The sequence below is a fragment of the Scleropages formosus genome, chromosome 19 (genome assembly GCF_900964775.1).
Source record: "Scleropages formosus chromosome 19, fSclFor1.1, whole genome shotgun sequence".
In the NCBI taxonomy this organism is placed as follows: Eukaryota; Metazoa; Chordata; class Actinopteri; order Osteoglossiformes; family Osteoglossidae; genus Scleropages; species Scleropages formosus.
Window position 1 is genome coordinate 23,815,059 of NC_041824.1, and position 18,020 is coordinate 23,833,078.

Sequence of the window (18,020 nt, forward strand, 5' to 3'; positions counted from 1 at the left end):
ATGCCACTACCGTCACAGACGTAGGGGTTGGAACAGAAGATCACAGCACACCAAGCCAAATGATTTAATAAATCATTTAAAGCTACTCCACTAAGGTGATCAGCACTTAATCCTCTTTCGCAGGGTTCAGGGCATGAAATAACATGCTGACGCCTGGGTACACCAGCAGAGACCGTAGCTGGGGCACGGGGATAGACAGCTATAAACAGAACACAGCTATGAGAAACACACTGCTAACACACTACACTGTGTGCACAGACTAAAGGGGAAAAAGGCCAATTTCACCAGAGTTTCATCAGCTCTTCTGGAGCTAGCTGACCGAATGAGGCCCTGAGGTTGGAATTAGAGCGGCAGTGTTATAACAGGACGACACTTGGAATGTTGCATTATTCAGCATGTGTATAAACAGATCAGAACGTGCAAATGAAAGCAAATTATTTGAGCGAAGCCAGCTGTAGATTGTGGATGACTGCTCTCTTCTTCTGGGCCAGTCGCTTCAGAGGATGCCTGAGGACCTGCCAAGGAACCAGATAAGGAGAGCGAAGGTTCTGCATTCAGCTGATCACCACCTAGGTTATCACCACCGTGTTAGAGGCTGTCCCAACATGCCATCAGATTCTTCAGGCCTCTGACATCCACCATGCTGCAGTGTGCCATGGGGAAAACATGGGACCTCTGATAAGGCTGTGGTTCCCACTTGGAGAGGTTGCCCGCATGCGGCAGTAATCCTCCTGCACAACTGTGTCTGTCACTGTGACATACTGGCATGGGCAAAAATACATCAAAGTACATTTTAATCCAAAACACTAATACCTGAAAGGTAAATATTAAATATGAAATACTGGCAAAAAAATATTTTAAAAAATTTGGGGGGAGGGGGAAAAAAAAAAAAAAAAAAGACGAATTTTAGATGAAATTCACCAGTCTGGCAATCACTCAAGAACAATACCCATATTCTCGTAATCGCATCTGAACAGATTTGTACAATCAGCTACGACAAGCAGATAAGATATAAGATATAAATAAAACTGACAACTGAAGGGAGTAAAGAGTAGTTTCAAGGTGCAAAAATGAACTTTATGAATTATAATTTAAGACATTCTAAAAAGGTCTGCCAACACAGAAGTATTAGAAACAAATATTAAATTTCATGTGCTTCCTTTATAAGACTGCAATTGAAGTGATTTGCTGTAACGTGAAGGCAAAAGCAAAATTTGCCTTTATGTACTGTTACATTCCTGGGTTAAGGAAAACAATGGGGGGGGGGGGGGCAAAATCACTGGAACTGGAAATAAAAAAGAAACCAACGGGATTCCATTCATAGCCCCTCCCTTGACAATTTACACAGCGATATATTTGGTGGCAAAAAACTGCTTTATCTTATTTTAAAATGCCAATTAAGGAGCAAAACAGAAATTCAATACCGCAAATTGCTTCTGTACTCAGTGTGTGGCTTAAACACACAATTCCACACCTGTCCCCTGGAAAACTGAACAATCGCTGATCAGGTGTTTCCTATTCCTGCTCTGTTTTCAGTGGCACTTTATTTAAAGTTCTGTCAGCCAAACTTCAGCAAGACATTTTAGTGTCACCTAATAAATCACACCGGTAGCAAGGTTTCCCACTGCAACACATCATCTGAAAGTTGTCATCTTACGATTCTGTTGCTATTGGGCTGCAGCATGCATTGAAATGAATTTTTTGAATATGAACATCAATCGGGTAGATTTGTTCACAACAAACATTACACTAAAAGAATTACTGTTCTGCAAATCACAGTTAATACTGCTTGCCATGCTTTTGTTACACAATGTAAAATGACCTCAAAGATCTGGCAGGAAAGACCTGGAGGTTCCCTTGGGGGCAGACAGCCCGTGCATGGCAATTATGGGCCAGATAGCGGCGAAGAGCAGAAGGAAACAAAGTAGGCAGCCCGAGGGTCCAGGTCTCGCTCTGAGTAATGCGACATGGTGATTACAGCTACAAGGGGTGTGGCATGTGAACCCATTGCCCCAGGGCAGGGCTTTCACAGCCTACACAACAGTGCCTTACCAGCAGAGACTTGGCCATAATGTTCTCAATGAGCTTGAAGTCGTTGCGAAGCTGTTTGTTCTTGGAGCTGGTGCCCTCCATTTCCTCATCGGCGTAGAAGCGGAAAAACTGGGATTCATCCTTAAACTCGCTTTTCTCCAGCACTGGTGGAGCAGAGAAGAAGAGAGGAGAGAAGTGAGGGACTTTGCTGCAGAGGACAGATTCGACACAGGCAGCTTAATACGAGTGCTTCACAAAACCGCTCTCGTTGGATTTATGGTCACAAGTTCTATTCGATGTCGGCCCACAATTTTACAATTTCTCTTTTCCAGCAGCGAGAAGAATTTTCGGAGTGTAAAATGTCCACAAAAACAGTAGAGATTATGGTGCAAGATACATCAGTTTGGTAGCAAAACACAGTTGAAAGAAAGAAACTATAGAGAAATCCTGGAACAGAGGGAAGGGAAAAGGAAAAAAACATTAAAAAAAAAGAAACAGAAACAATCATGTTCTTGACCTCCAAACTGTAAACACTGTCTTTAGACGATCAGAATTTTTTGTTGTTTCCCATTTCTGTGTGTTTTCGTAGACATTTTGGAAGCACAGACTGTTCATCTGTTCTGTTCTTAAAGACGAGTCCAATGAAAACAGCTCTAAAGGTTCTATGTGAAGAAACGGGACACCGTACTGGGCCCTGAGGACGGAGTGGCAGGCCATGTGTGTGCTGCAGTAGCAGACTTAACTAGCCTGTTCTTGTGCTCTACAGCCTGAGTACCTTTCCTCACTACGAACATATACGTACGTGTGTATGTACATGTAGGAATGACCCAGCCATGTGACAAGGCAAGTAAAGAAGCAAAAATCTGTTCAGCATATGTGGAACACGCCAACAGCAACAGACCGATAGCCATGGAAAACAGACATGCGCAGCAGCTTAACACAGAACACACTCTGGCTCATACAGTATCAGTCTGCAAACCAAACTAGGCTCACAGACCATGTTAAGATGAGTTTCAGGCACTTGTGTTTATGTTAAGAATCAGTTTTATTCATTTCTCTACTAATTCTCCAAGTACTAAGTTTGAAAAGTGTAATGAGGAATGAATGAAAGCAGCATGACATCTAATAAACCAATGTGTGACACGAGATGCATTTAAGCCAAACTGTTGTACAACGAAACCTGCTTTATGGGTGCTTGCAAAGCTTTACAAATCTGCGACAAGAGTTTGCTTGTCATATGTGACCATTTGAGTGCTGTTGCACCAGCACAAGCCAGACAATCTACAGTGAAACAAAACAGACAGCGCATTCACTGACAAGGCTGTTTATGTTAAAAACAGACATCTGCAACATGTGGAGCATGTCTGAAAGAGGACTGACCATGGTGCATGAATCCACTGTTGCAAAGGCCAATGCCAAGCATCACAGCATCCTCTCGTGTGGAGCAATCACCCTGCAAATGGGACACACACACACAAACACTTAGAATGAGTGCTCCGTGTTCGACGCCTTGGATCAGGGGATCGAAGCAATCAGACTGCAACAGATATGGAACTCCAGAACCACCTACTGCATCCCACTTGCTTTTCAATACAAACATAAACACACTATACTTACAGCACTGTGAATAAGCATGAATGCTAACAAAAAGTGCTAAATAGGTCAGCGTTCCAAAAAACTCAAAAACAAAGCAGACAAGAACATGGTGTTTACTTCAACTTTACTACTTGCTACTTTAACCCAAAAGTGGAAAGGGAATAATTTTAGCAAACAGCACAAACAGAGAAACACACACAGCAGGAGGTGAACACTCAAATGGCCAGGACTGAAACTCCCAAGCAGATCAACACTGTAGATGAAGTGAAGATGGGGTGTGTTCACCGCTTGCCTGCTGAGGAAGAGACACTCCCCTCCAGAATGCCACAATATCAGCTGAGTCAGCACTTCTTAGATCTTTGCAGGGAATCACATTTGAGGTTCACCCTACTGTACTAGAATAGCACGCAGACTTAGCCACTGAACACCTGACTTATCCAACTTTTGCTCATTTCACGACCTGCACTTGTCCATGAAGTATAGACACTATTCCTGTATACTCAAAATAAAACTGTGCAATTTTCCGTTACCAATGAGAACTCAGAGAGGTGACAAAGTGAATGCTGAGCACCTACTTGAGACAGGAGCCAGTCCACTAGTTTGCTTGCTGGAACCACTGACTTGAATGTTTTCAGATGATGGTCTCTATCTCTGCATTGGAAAATGAAGGACAGCAAACCACTTAGAACTGAAAGGATAAGAAAAAGTTCAAACACACTAACGAAATGCACACTTTTTCTTTTGAAAGAAAACAGGTATTTAAATGTCTAAATCAAGCTAATTGCTCTGTTGTGGTGACGCCAATGGGAGTCACGCACTTTTAACATGTTTACTGTCCAATTCTTAAGACTGGAGATTGTCAGTCTTTTCATTGTGTCTGTTGTACTCATTTTGACAGTGCACCACCACCAAACATACAAATAGGAAACTTCAAAAGCATTTAATAGTGCTTGCACTGCAGGATGCTGCTGAAGATTCAAGTGATTAATTTGCTCTGATTTTACATAAACACTCTGAAAGGAGCAAGCAGAGCACGTATAACTTGTTCCTATGTGATTTAATCAAGGATACTACCTTGGCAACAGCTGGAAAGGAGCATTTCTTAGACACTAAGAACAAGAAAAGGGAGAACAAAAAAAAAAAAAAAAGCACGCCAGGTCTTGGGACTTAATAGCTTTGTCGAATTTAACAACCCAAAAGAAATAAGTGCTTCAGTGAAATTTGGAAAAATCCCTTTTAGAATGCCACTTTTATTTGATACAAGTTTAAAAACCCCAAATATGCTATCAAGATAACATGGGCTTTGCAGAAATATTCAGTAAAATTGTTTTTTAACCCATACTTCATGCTTGGGTGGAGCTGCCATGTGCAACACTAATTTCAGAGTATCTGTCGTCCTGCGTTTACACGCTGTGAATCATGGAAAACAAAATACATACAATCTTTGAACCAGCATGTTACGAGACAGCCAATTTCAGGTTTTTGAGTTGCTGTGATTTTACTGAACCAAATGAATGGCTTTTGGTCCAGGGGAAATAAAGGGATCTTACAGTCAAATGTTCATTCTGCTGGTTCAATCAGTGCCAGACATCTCATGGGCAACAACAACAAAAGAAGCACTTTATAACACACTTGGGTTATTTTAGATTTCTGGTGCGACTGCCAAAGGTGACTAGGTGGGGAGGATGACTGATAGAGCACTGTGACACAGAGGAATCAGAAAGGCTCAGTGCTGTACAAAACAAACAGCTGCTTCACGCCTTCTCAGTATAGAGGAGAGCTGGTGGTACACTGCACTAACTGTACCATGGTTCTCTGACCTGGCAAGGGCATCATCATCATCCCCAGAGGGTCAGAGCAACAGCAGCAGTGTGAACCTCAAATGGGTTTTCTTATCTATAGGAAAAAAATCTAGCAACCATTAAGCAGCACCAGTGTGCCTTAGCAAGATGAAGCACTTTTGGTCAAATGTACCCAGAAGCAGGACAACGCTTACTTGACAATTGGAACAAAGAGACTGTGGAGACGACAGTAGAGCCTCACGCCCTGTAGACATGAAGAGTGCATTAGTCATTCAACCAGTTCTCTTGTGTGTACTTTTTCCACATAGCTTTGGATCAATTACTGGGTTTCATATAACAAAAGGTGTAATGAGGAAGTCAGCAAAATAACCTCCAGAGACATCAATAATTTCAATAAGAGTAAAGGATTAATAAATATTCCAATAAATACTCCCCATATATTAGTTAAAGGACCTGACATAGATCATTGCCTCCCAACAATCAAATATCATCATTCATTTGAACACAATTCATTGTTGTTATGTAAGCAGATGTGGAGATGATCATTGGGCACTAGCATACTTACCTTTGACATGATGTCTTCCATCTCACTCCTAGCCTTGTAGGTTCCATCATCATAACGGAATCGGTACAGAACCTGCTCATTCTTGAACTGGTGTTTGTCAGACACTGACAACAAAAACGTATGTCACAAAGTGGAGTATTTTCTCATCATACATCCATTTGTCATGAACTCATTCTATCCTTTTCACAACTGAATGAACTCACAGCTAGTTATTTCCATTTTAATTTCTTCAAGCCACATCATTTTCCTGTGATCTGGGTTTTCAGTTGCTAAACCCTCATGAGGGAAGGACTCCAACTCCAGATTTTAGAGCAAACAATCTGAAGACAGACTGTAAACTACAACCAGAGACCCTTCTAGAGCTCTTTGACCTCAGTGCAGACACGATAGAAGACATTTCATTGACTGCACTGACATTAAAGGCATTTCATTCAGAACCAGAAGCTATATCTGCTTCCAGGTGGGCATAAAAAGTACACTGACAAATTCCACCACACAGATGACCGTGGGTGGAGATTTCAGAACACTGCATTCGTATTAAGTGACCTTTAAGGTCATCACACTTGGAACAAGTTCCACACAACCTCCTATAACCACCAAAATCCTAATCAACAACTAAATGTCACACTGTCCTGTGACACACATGTCAAGGCAAGGGCTCAACCTGCATGACTGCACAGTGACAAGATGTTAATGTTCCATTCTGTCTTTTGTCTCCCTGCCACGCACTGCAGGCCATGGCGCTCAAGGGGATCTCAAGTGATGAGGCTGACAGCTTGATCCCCAAGGGAAAAATTGTATTTCAGCCTCCCATCTCTCACCTATACCCAAAGTGTGTTGGCCATACTGCTGATATATGAAGGGTCTCACATGCCTGGAGAGAAAACAATTTGTGCTTCCAAGCGAAACATGCATAACTCGCTATTCTGTGGGCTATGGAACCATTCTGTCCTCAAGCACACACTCCAGATACAACAATCTCATGACTTCCACACATAATTTATACACCTCCTGTGTAAAAAATCTCTTGACAATTTACTCGTATATTGGGCAAATCAGACAAAAACGGTCACTATAAACCATCTTCAGGTGTTTTTAAAATAAGTCTATGACAAGTATTTCCTGACCAGTTATTCCTACATAGTTTTGTGAGTGGAATTGTATTCAGTTATGAGACAGAAAAAGATAAAAGCAATGCTGCACTGCAAAGGTTCCTCTTGGAAAAAAAAGACTGTTTTGCTCATCATTTTGAGTCGTCACAGTATGTCTCCATGCTGGTGACAGAGCCAGTGACCTGGGGAAGGGGGTCAACAGTGTGGAGGGAAAAGGGATTGTCTCACCGTGGTGGATGAGGCCATTCTCCAGCAAGGCCTGTCCCAAGTTTACACCCTCCTCTGGTTTGCTGATCTCTCCATTCTCTATCAGCCAGGACACAAATTCGCTGCAAAGGTCACAGGGAAAGGGACGACACAAAGGGGCTGAGTGGCACTCTGGTCAACACCACCAAAATACTGAGGAAGAACACTGCATTCGTTATTAAGTAACGAAGAGCTACTTTCATGGGTCTTGTACTGGTCACATATAGGTCAGGACCATTCATTTGCAGACAAGTTCACTGCCATTTGACACAAGAAAGTTTCCATTAATTATTTCACTGCTTAGGGAACCTACTATTGTGGATATGTGGACCATGTTTTTCTTTAGCCACTGAAACAAACAAAAAAGATTGCCAGCTTTAAAAGAAGAAACCCACCTTATTTATTATCAAATTCATACCTTTTCAAGTTTTCTTTAAGGTTAGGAATAATTTATTTTAGTACCGTGAGACTCCATGTCAAATTCCACTAATGTTAGGGGAAGAAACATGCGTGAATGAGTGAGACAGAGAGAGAGGGAGACAGAGATAGCTAACTCTCTGGCCCAACAGTCACCACTGAAGCCCCACTGTGTGAAAAGAGGGCAAGCAGAGGCCTGGTGCTCCCATAGCACCTGGAGAAGAGGCCCTGCGCTTAGCACTGGGAACTCCCAGAGCCCCTGCTTGCTGAACCGCACCTCCCACACTTCAGAACAAATTAAAACCTCGGTTTACCCCCACCCCTCTCCCATGGGATCAGTGGCTATAATATTTCTGGGCCAAGAATCTGCACAATTCCAGTGCTTTCTCCAAGCTGGGAAAATCAAAAATGCTTCTTTTTTGTCAGCTTTTTCAAAATACTTCCACTGAATCTGGACTTTGCCCAGATATGGGGATTAGAAAGTCCCTGCATCTCCAGTTCAAAGTGCATGAATCTGAGGGTCTTTATTCTCAGGTTCTGACACCATGCCAGCCAAACTGGTGCCCAGAATATCGATGAGGGATGCAGAGAGAATAATAAAAAAATAAATTAAAAACATTGGCAGTCTTGAAATCACTTTATACGTCTCAATGTATGTATACATGCATGTTTGAAAATATTTTCTTCACATGTAGGGCAGACACCTTCAGCCATGTGCTTACCTTTAGACAGCTGTATCAGGAAGATTACTAGAGGAATATTTCAGCATAATTCATAGCTGAACTACCTGGCTACATCAGTCCGGAGCGGAGCAGAGCTGCGGAGTTTGCATTCTACTCAAGTTATACAAAGACTGAGCAAAACAACTGAGGAACACCGCCATCAGGGTAGCAAAAGAGTGCATGCAGTGTGGATTAACCGTGTACAAGTCTGGACGATGTCAACACTCCTCGCATGTGACATGAAAAAGGAGCGAACGCACTGCTTACGTAACTCATTAGAGCAAAACTCACCCGAGAGATCAGGGGAGAAGTGAGCAGTGCTGTGTGCATCTTGCAGGGCTCTAACAGCACTAGCTCGTGTGTGCAACAACACTGGCTAACCTCGGTCAGAACAACATTAAACAGACCTCTTGCAGATCTGTCACAGATTTTATAGGCCAGAAGAACGCACCTGAGCTTTCACTGCTTCTTTCTATTCCTGAAATATTCATGCAGCCCCTCTGAGAGCTGAACTTATGTTAATTTATGTTAGGTACTAAAATGGTTGTTATAGTGCCATATAAATCAACATTCAGGAATGATCAATATTCTTGCGAAAGGGCCACTACACTTAGCACCACAGTGCAGTCTGGGAAACATCTTTATCACAGAACAGTTCTGTTCGGAGACACAGAAATTTGCTGTGAAGGTGCCGGAAATACATTGCAGTACTTTGTTGTGTACAAGTGCATTTAATTTTTGTACAAGTCACAACACTATCACTTAGCATGTTTGGGATGCAGAAATCAGACTGATGGATTTGGAGTTTTCCTTGAGGAATTTGTGAACAATAATGAAATGTCAGTGTTCTTCTAATGGACCACAGGTCGCAGAACACAAGCAGCACCGGAAAACACTACAGGTTGGTCAACATGATCCGTACAACTTAATCTCGCAAGGAAACACCTTCCACAATGCAAGTCGAATAATTTTTTAAGGCTACAGTCATTTCCTTGATGATAGAGAAAGAGATACTTCCAAGAACATTTTAGTTAATGTACATCTAATCACCAAATGCAAAAGCCATTATATTAATAGCAGTATTGTCTGGGTTTTCCTTTTGACACTTAGACAACCGCATGCAATCTTATACATTTTTTATTGTTTGGTGCAAACATCAGTGTTTAGTTGCAATTTAGAATATTACGGAAACTTTCAGAGTAATGGAAAATGTATTAGCGCTGCTTTTAGCGCGGGCCTCATTTTTCACTCAGTACAAGTAGGGGCATCGCTGGGAGGAACATTAATTCCGCTAGACTGACATTAAAAAGAGGACATCTTTGCCCTCCAAATGAAGCTCCAATACGACCAACTGTAAACTCACTTTCCGAAAAAGCACTTGGGGACGATGGCAAATTTTCGGCGACGGTCTTTGATCAGATGGCGGCTTTTGCTCATGATCATGTGGTACAACTTCTCCCCCTTCTCTGCGATCATCATGTAGGCGTCTCGTTCCATGCCCAGCTTCAGACCTGCCACAGCAAGGGGATCATGTTCACATCATCAGTGCATATCTCAAGCATGAATAAGTGCTCTGGTAACATCAGTGTGTGTGTCAAACAAGTGAGGCACTGACAGACCCTTTCCTGTTCTTCCCTGGTAATACCACTGCGTGTCTCTAAATAACTTACCTGATGATACAAAATAACCATTTGTTGTTTCATTTTCATTGAGTCGACTTCAGAAATGTATTTCACTAATTCTTTCATAAGGGGAGGGAAAAATGAAATAAAGCAGTATGTAGGAAAGAAGCCATCTTGATCCACATGACTTCCACCCAGCCTGGCATGGAGACACAGGGGGTCTTAGCTGATGCCAATCTACACAATCAGGGGGCCTCAAAACCCCTGAGAAATGAACCCAGCGATGGTCGGCTTAACACATCCTCACTTTTGCCACAATACACGCAGTCATGGACTTGAGAAGAAATAATGGTGTGCCCCAGAGAGGCCGTTCTGGTTCGGATGTGGGACATCGTGCATGGACTAGAGCGCAGCGGCTCACATCTAGCAGGGCCAAAAAGGAAAAGCATATATTTATCTCACTGGGAAACAGGCAGCTCAACACACTATTGCTAATGTGGTGTTGCCGCATTAGGGGATTAGCTTCACACTCCAGAGCATAATCCAAGTTCATGGCGAGGGCTTTGAAAATCAAAGGAGTACAAGAATACATAAAAGCATATTGTTTGGTCTGATACAGACGGCTCGGGGGGGGGGGGTCTTCACTGATACGAAGTTCATTAAATGTTCAAGTTCGTTACAACTGTGGGAACTGCAGACTCCTCCCACAAACTCCCGCGTTGTTCAGGGTGCTGTCTCATGCCATTGGATGATGGAAGAGAGAGAGGCTGGATTAGCACTGGCATCATCTGGAATGGCTGGAACAAAGAACGGTTTGAATGGGAAAGACCACTCGTTGCCCAGCTGTCAGCGCAACCCATCACTCCATTCCTCGGCCAGCTGTCCGACATCACCCTCCTTTTTGCGGCGCACGGCTGCACAGCCTGCAACTTTGGACACTTTTTGGATTACAGCAGCTGCCCGAGGGCACTGGTCTGCTGCTCTTGTGTCAATGCCAGTGTCACGATTGTGTAAAAACATCAAGCCCAGTGAAAGGAGCAGAGAGTTCAAACTAAGTGGGTTTGCATCCCTCCATTCCCAGCCTTCTGAATGGAGTGTAAATGAGATGCTTTAGAGTTAAGCACTGGTTGTGACTGTCCAGTAAAAACATGGACTCATCACTCACCAGAGCCTTAAAAGGATTTGTAGCAGATACTGCCATACTAAACATACAAACAAAGCCTTATGCGATGTGCTTGTTACAAGACGTGCTGGGTATACCTCCCAAGGTATCGCTCAAAAACTCAAAGAATGATTAACGAGAAGCAGACTTGGGGGCAGAAATAGTAGCCATGGTCCCTATAGCACAGTCACAGGCTCCTTAAACAAGTACAGGAACAGACGATGGTTTATAAATCACGCTTGTAGCTAAGTTGGGGCAGGGGGCAGTCTGGGATGTGTGCAGAGCTGCACTCCAGGGGCCACCTGCACAACTGCACAACCCCCAGAAGTTGTGTTTGGCATGACTGATGGTCCATCTGTAGGACGAGCCCCTGCCAGTGGATGAAAGCTGATACGATGTGCGAGAGGGCACTTCTGATGCGGTCGGATCTTAGCTGCTCCCAAGGGGTGGGGGGGGGGGGCTGCATTAAATCTGTGACTGAAGGGATGCTTTACTCCAGGATACTACTATTTCAGAGTATGAAGGGGGGTTGCCAAAGAGTATTTAAACACACACATCTCTGATTTATTGGCACAATTTTTAACAAACATTTGTTATTGCATACCAAACATTTTCTGGTAAATGTAATGCAAGGAATTACAATCGCACCCGTGACTGCAGTTAAAAACAGCACCCGAGCTGATTTCTTGTTTTAACATAGACATAATCTAGAACCTTCACAGCGGTTTCATACATGTTTCAAAATGGGCCACATACATCACAGCTGTCAAGTGCGAAACCCTAAAACATACATCAAGGCATCAAATATCACCATACCGACTAACACCTGCAAAACAAGAGACATCACACCAGCGTTAAACAGGTGTTCAAAGGCCTCGTGAAAAAAAAACCTTTCAAGTCCAAAGGACCAAAGTTCAGGGACAGCGGCCCAGTGACTGCGGTTACATACAAACACTACTCTGAAGCCCTGAGCAGTCCTACATAGTGCGCGCAAGTAATAAATAGGTAGCATCTTGCTCAGTTTACCTGCAACAGTTTCAGCCCCTAGAAGAGTAGCATTGCTGCCACTTTCTACAGCAACCATCAGATCAGAGACAAAATACAGATGTGGACATATTCAGTGTCTAATTTAGGAGAAAAAGCAGCACATCTTTTATAAAGAGACTTTTTTTGGTTGAGGTTTTTAAGGTTTCTAAGAACTAAGGGCTGCCCTGCTCCTTGCTTCCTCCAAGACCAACATTCGTGTCAGACATCTACGTGTGATATAGGATCTAATATTCCAGGGGTAGCGGTGCCAATCACTCTCTGACAGTCAGTGGTCGGTCTCCACCTTTTGGACGCCAGGGTCTGAAGGTACACAGCAATGAGCCCAGAAGGCGGAGAAAACTGAAACATGGCCACAAAGGTGGTTACAGTCCAAGCATAAAGACACTTGAACATCTCGGAGTTCTTCAATCATAGGGTTGCTAGGCAGTTCAACATCATCCAGTAAATCACTACGGAAGTGACAGCTCACAACACGATGCTTGTAGTGTACTCCATGACTGTTTACTCAGTGCAATTAACCAGAACTCTCTCTACACTTCCTCTGTACAAAAAAATAAAAGACAGACATTAATACCCTGGAACATTTTGAACATGTTCAACTTTTTCAACATAAATAAAAAGTAAAGAACAACCTATGAAGGAGCTGCTTTCAGGTGCAGCTCTGCTCAAAAACAGCTTGGAAAGCTTTGGTCATTCAAAGTACAACTGGTATTTTTGTGTTTCAGTCTAGCAAAAGCACTAAGAGCAAACCAACCCACAATAATGCACTCCACACAGTGATGTTCTCCCAGAATGTTCACAGTTCTAACATCACGGCTGTATGTTAATGTTGTGTAAACAATGGACCCTAACTCCCCTTCTCCATTAGACACTTGGCTTGACAGGCTTCCAAAAAAACAACTTTGTCATCTCCAGTTTTTCCTTACACAGTCCACAAGACAGGAATTATCAAGAATATGTTTGAGTTCATAGCAAGCGGCAGGAAGTATACTGGTTAGAGCTGCTGCCTTGCACTCAAGGCACCCAGGGACTTGAGAAAAAAAAAAAAAAGAAAAAAAAAAGTGTGCTAAATGAATAAATTACCACTAACTATACTGACCACGTGAACTGGCCATTCGCTCGTGGAGCCTTGACATAACTAAAGCCAATTTGTGGTCAACTAAGCAACTCCGACCCACATGAAAAAAGCACTGCAAAGAAGCTGAGTAGAAACTGTGCACCCCTAAAGGGAGCAAATGCTACGAGGCGTACGCCCCGTTAGCTTAGCCTGGAGGTTACGACGACCATGACCCTGACACCTACTTTGCAGATGAATTTCTGGATGTGCCAATATTGACTCAACGATTGCATGGCTGTTGTCAGTATGACAAGACTGCCGACTGACGTAAAGGAAGTCTATGAGGCAATTTCTACTAAGGCCTCGCATTCAATCTGGCTTCCTTCCGGATTCACAGTTGAGGACAGAGTGACCGGCTTGTGACCACTCTGCCGGCTGCTAGATTTTAAAATGAAACTGCACACGTATCTGTGACATGGAAAAGGATGCATGTAAGACAAGAGACAACCAACTCACTTTCCCTCTGCTCACGCTCCTTAACAATGGCATCCAGCCATTTCTGCTTGTCCTCTGCGTTCTTCGCCATGCACACAAACCACTTATTCTTGGCGGTGTTGTGAATCTTCCAGCCATTGGTCACAGTGTAATTATTGCTATGGTAATCAGCTGTGAAGAAGCAGGAAAAAAAAAAGTATCAAAATATGTACAGTACTGTCAGCACAAAAACATCACATTTCCTAACTGCTGGTAATCATACATATTTTTACTTTAATAAAATGTGACTTTCTGTCCCAGGTTTAAACGTTGCAGGACCTTTGACATACTTTAAGACTAACAAATGAGCGATAAACGTGTGCAAGCGGTTATATAATAAGACTGGTGTGAATGGGGACATACGGAAAACTGCAGTTGTTCCTCTGATGGCATTACCCTCTTTTTACTGCACCAGCACTGCTTTACATTTCTTTGTATCAATTAGGTTGCATGTTCATATACTAAATGGCCTTGCTGGGGGCATTTTTATCCAGTGTGTGCAGTCAGAAGACAGACAGACAGAACTGAAGCACAGCTCTGATTGGCTCTATCAGAATGGGGTCACCAGGAAAAGTTGCCAAGGGAAAGGAACCAGGGGGAGAGAAAAAAAAAAAAAAAAAAAAAAAGTTTTGCATCGGCACAAGGGACAGCCAGGCCTGGGGGGCCCTGGCAAAGTGCAGTGACTTGCTGCCTGGGTGGGTGATGTGTCAGGCATGAAAATTTACTAAGAATCCTCACTCCCACACAGCTGTGAGAGATGACCTGACTGATAGCTGCTTCTGCTGACAGGCCTCAATTTGCAGCACAGTGCCAAATACTGCCTCTACACCCTCCCTGTAATGGCAAAGCAGAATCCATGCCAGGCTGTCAGCTTGTTACACCTCCCTCCTCTCCTAGATCCACCCTGTTCTGAGCACAAGAGGGAAAGGGGTGACTTGTTTCCACACTAGAAACTTGTGTCCACTAGTCAGCAACCCCATCTTGCGTATGAAAAATACACTTTTCTAGTTGTATGTTCTAGAGAGGAACGGATAGCATGAGAGTTTACAAAAATAAGTTGCTCCTTCTTTTGTAAAAGTTATGGGGGGTACCACAACTAGCAGATCATTGAGTTTCTCAGAAGAAAAAGGAAAAGAAAAAAAAAAAAAAAAAAAAAAAAACCCTGTTGAGTGCAATGTTTATTTTTGTGGTTTTATCAGGGAGGCAGATCATGAATACCCATGTTTAACCCTGGTTGCCTGGGTACGCATATCTCAGAGATGCTTCCGGCTTGGACTGCTATACCATCAGGTTTCACATACACAGACCACTTAAAACTGCAAGACTTCACACCACAGCATACTGTCGTACCATTTCCTTACTACAGAGGAGTGTGCTTATTGACATTGTTAGTTTGCACACACTAAAGTGCACTCAGTGTCAATTTCTTTTTAATTGTAGATTTGCCATGCACACAGCACAACTGTAAATGTTGCACATTAATGTAGAAATATTGCATACTGTATCCATTCAGAGAAGACTGACCACACAGATACAGTTGCACACACCTGTTCCATCTTCCACATTTTCGACCTCCATCACCTCTGTGTTGATTCTACCTCTGAAAACATACAAAGGCCCATTGATGGACTTGGTCCGCTTTGTAGACTTCTTCCCTGAAACCCTGGGGAAATATAAAGTTAAAGGCAGCTGACCTCTGGCATAAGTACAGTACGGCACAATATCATGCAAGGTTTATATCAGTGGCCTCATAGAAGAGGCGACATGACAGAGACTGTCAGACACACACTTTGCACAGGACCTTCCCGATTTGCTCAGAAAGGAATCTGGTATCACAGACAAATCAGGGACTGTGTTCTTGGGTACAACCCACACACACAGTCTGAAACTGCTTGTCCCAAGCAGGGTTGCGGCGAACCGGAGCCTAACCCAGCAACACAGGGCGCAAGACTGGAAGGGAAGGGGACACACTGAGGATGGAACACCAGTGCATTGCAAGGCACTCCAAGCAGGACTCGAACCCCAGACCCACCAGAGAGCAGGACCCCGTCCAGCCCGCTACGCCACCACGCCCCCATTGGGTGCAACCATTTAATGATTTAGAAAGGTGAATAAAAACAAAACTTTCAAAGGCTCATGTCAGGTTCGAGCCGCACCTTGATTTCCGCTTACAGTACACCAAGAGGTTGTCAAAGAGGAAGAACACTCGCTCCTGGATGTTGCCTGCCGATATCTTCAGCAGATTCCCATGCAGTAGCAGTTCTGTGCAGATGTCGGTCAGATTGGTCCCCTAAAAGACACGTGAGGGAGTTTTAAATAAGGATGTTGGCAGTTACAAGTAACAGCTCCGATTTGGCAACGTTTATGGTAAAAACACTTTCATGCTGTATGTTCATTTCAGGAGCGACAAAATATTTGTGAGCAACTTGATTTGGCACAATGCTGTTTCTCTTGGCCTAATTAAAAATACTACAATCTCCAAACCGTCAGGCACATATACCTGGCATACACAGAACACCTGGTATTCCTGGGTGCATTCCCCGTATTCCCATTTCTAGATGTACAAGCTGATACTCGTGCACTTATTCACAGGTACGCTTCTCCTACACAACCACACACCTCATACTGTACATTCCACAAAATGTGTTATACCATGACAAGGTATGAACTTGGAGGAGGAGGAGTTCACTTTAAATATCCCTGCTGAATGGGCGAGAAAGTGAAACATTCTCAGTTCACAACTCCATATTCAGTAGCGTTATGACAGCAGAAGTCAGCATGAACTCGTCTCTGAGGAGTTATTTATAATTAAATTTAATGGCATCTAAATCTGAAATAAAAATTGAATTCAACTTCAAAAAGGCATATAATGAAGACTCCAACAGTAATATACAGTGCACTATAAGTAGTAATTGCATAAATCACCAATTATAGTAATTTCCATATTCAAAAGCAGTTTTTAAAAATATGGTTCGTCAAGCTGCCAACAAAACTAAGCACCTTGACATGTGTACTACATAAACATCAAATTTTAAAATATACAGTTACTTTACCGTGTGGCTCAAGAAGCTGAGCTACTTTGATCCTACACCAATGTTATGATGTCATTAATAACATTTATCCATGTAAGCAGCAACCTCACAGCACTGCAAGAGACGCACAATCGATTCCATTCAGGTGGACTGTTGATCAACTGGGCAGTAAGAGACATTGCAGCCTTTACTGTCTTTTTCCCCCCTAAACTAAGACAGTGCATACAGCTCACTTCACAAGAAACAGCATTTCCTGTGAGCTGGTCCTTTTCTTTGTAAACGGTCAACCTCAACAAAACAGCTCTGCAGAGCGCAGCGTGCCAGGTGAAGAGGGCAATACCATAAGGCCTTCAATGCCGCTGGTTTGCAGTGTGGGCCGGCTATGCCCATCTGTGTCATTTGCTACTGAGCAAGCTGTCTGGCCACAACAAGAGGAGAACACAACCTTCGAGAGACCAAAACGAGCTGTATACCACGCATTGTTTGCACTGTGGAGCGTTTCTGCAGATGCTGCACAAAACCTGTCTATTGTACTCTGCCGGGACTGGTTAATCACATGTTAAAATCTGACAGCAGTGATGAGACATGTGGTGAAGCTACTCCAGCTGTGCTCCTGCACTGGACTGGGCACCTCACAGAGAAGTGTGAAAACCGCTCAGCCTGCACCAGGAGCAACCCATATCTCACAACACGCAAACAGCTGAGCTAAGAGTAACGAAAAGCAACGCAGACTTCCTTCGTTGCAGTTTTCACTTCCTGCTTTTCACGGCAACTCAGTTGCTAACGAGATCATTGAGCCACGACTCACTGCCATTATTTTCATCCCTAGGCACATACATGGTTAGGTAGCGATGTTGTCTACTTCCTTGTCATACCTAGGAGTGATGGAAAATCAGTCCATGATGCAAGACATCAAAACAGAATAGTCATAAAGCAACACAGGGTGACAGCTAATTACATAAAGAATGGTATTCTTCGGCACCGATAAGTAGAATTCATACTATATCAGTGAATATCTGGTCATAAAATGGAATACAAGTACTGGCTAACTGGATACTTTGAGTACATCAATGAC

At 43.2% G+C, this 18,020-nt stretch overlaps 1 protein-coding gene across 1 annotated transcript in view; it reads right to left on the minus strand.

The window, feature by feature from the left end:
• prex1 (phosphatidylinositol-3,4,5-trisphosphate-dependent Rac exchange factor 1) overlaps positions 1-18,020 on the minus strand; it is a 71,559-nt gene that overhangs the window by 24,961 nt on the left and 28,578 nt on the right. The window contains exons 7-16 of the mRNA XM_018748968.2: positions 16,070-16,203; positions 15,461-15,576; positions 13,896-14,045; positions 9,855-10,002; positions 7,335-7,435; positions 5,995-6,098; positions 5,624-5,673; positions 4,203-4,278; positions 3,412-3,484; positions 2,053-2,195 (exon numbers count right to left, since the gene is read on the minus strand). Coding sequence (XP_018604484.2) covers positions 2,053-2,195; positions 3,412-3,484; positions 4,203-4,278; positions 5,624-5,673; positions 5,995-6,098; positions 7,335-7,435; positions 9,855-10,002; positions 13,896-14,045; positions 15,461-15,576; positions 16,070-16,203 — 1,095 coding nt within the window. The remainder of the gene's footprint in view (positions 1-2,052; positions 2,196-3,411; positions 3,485-4,202; positions 4,279-5,623; positions 5,674-5,994; positions 6,099-7,334; positions 7,436-9,854; positions 10,003-13,895; positions 14,046-15,460; positions 15,577-16,069; positions 16,204-18,020) is intronic.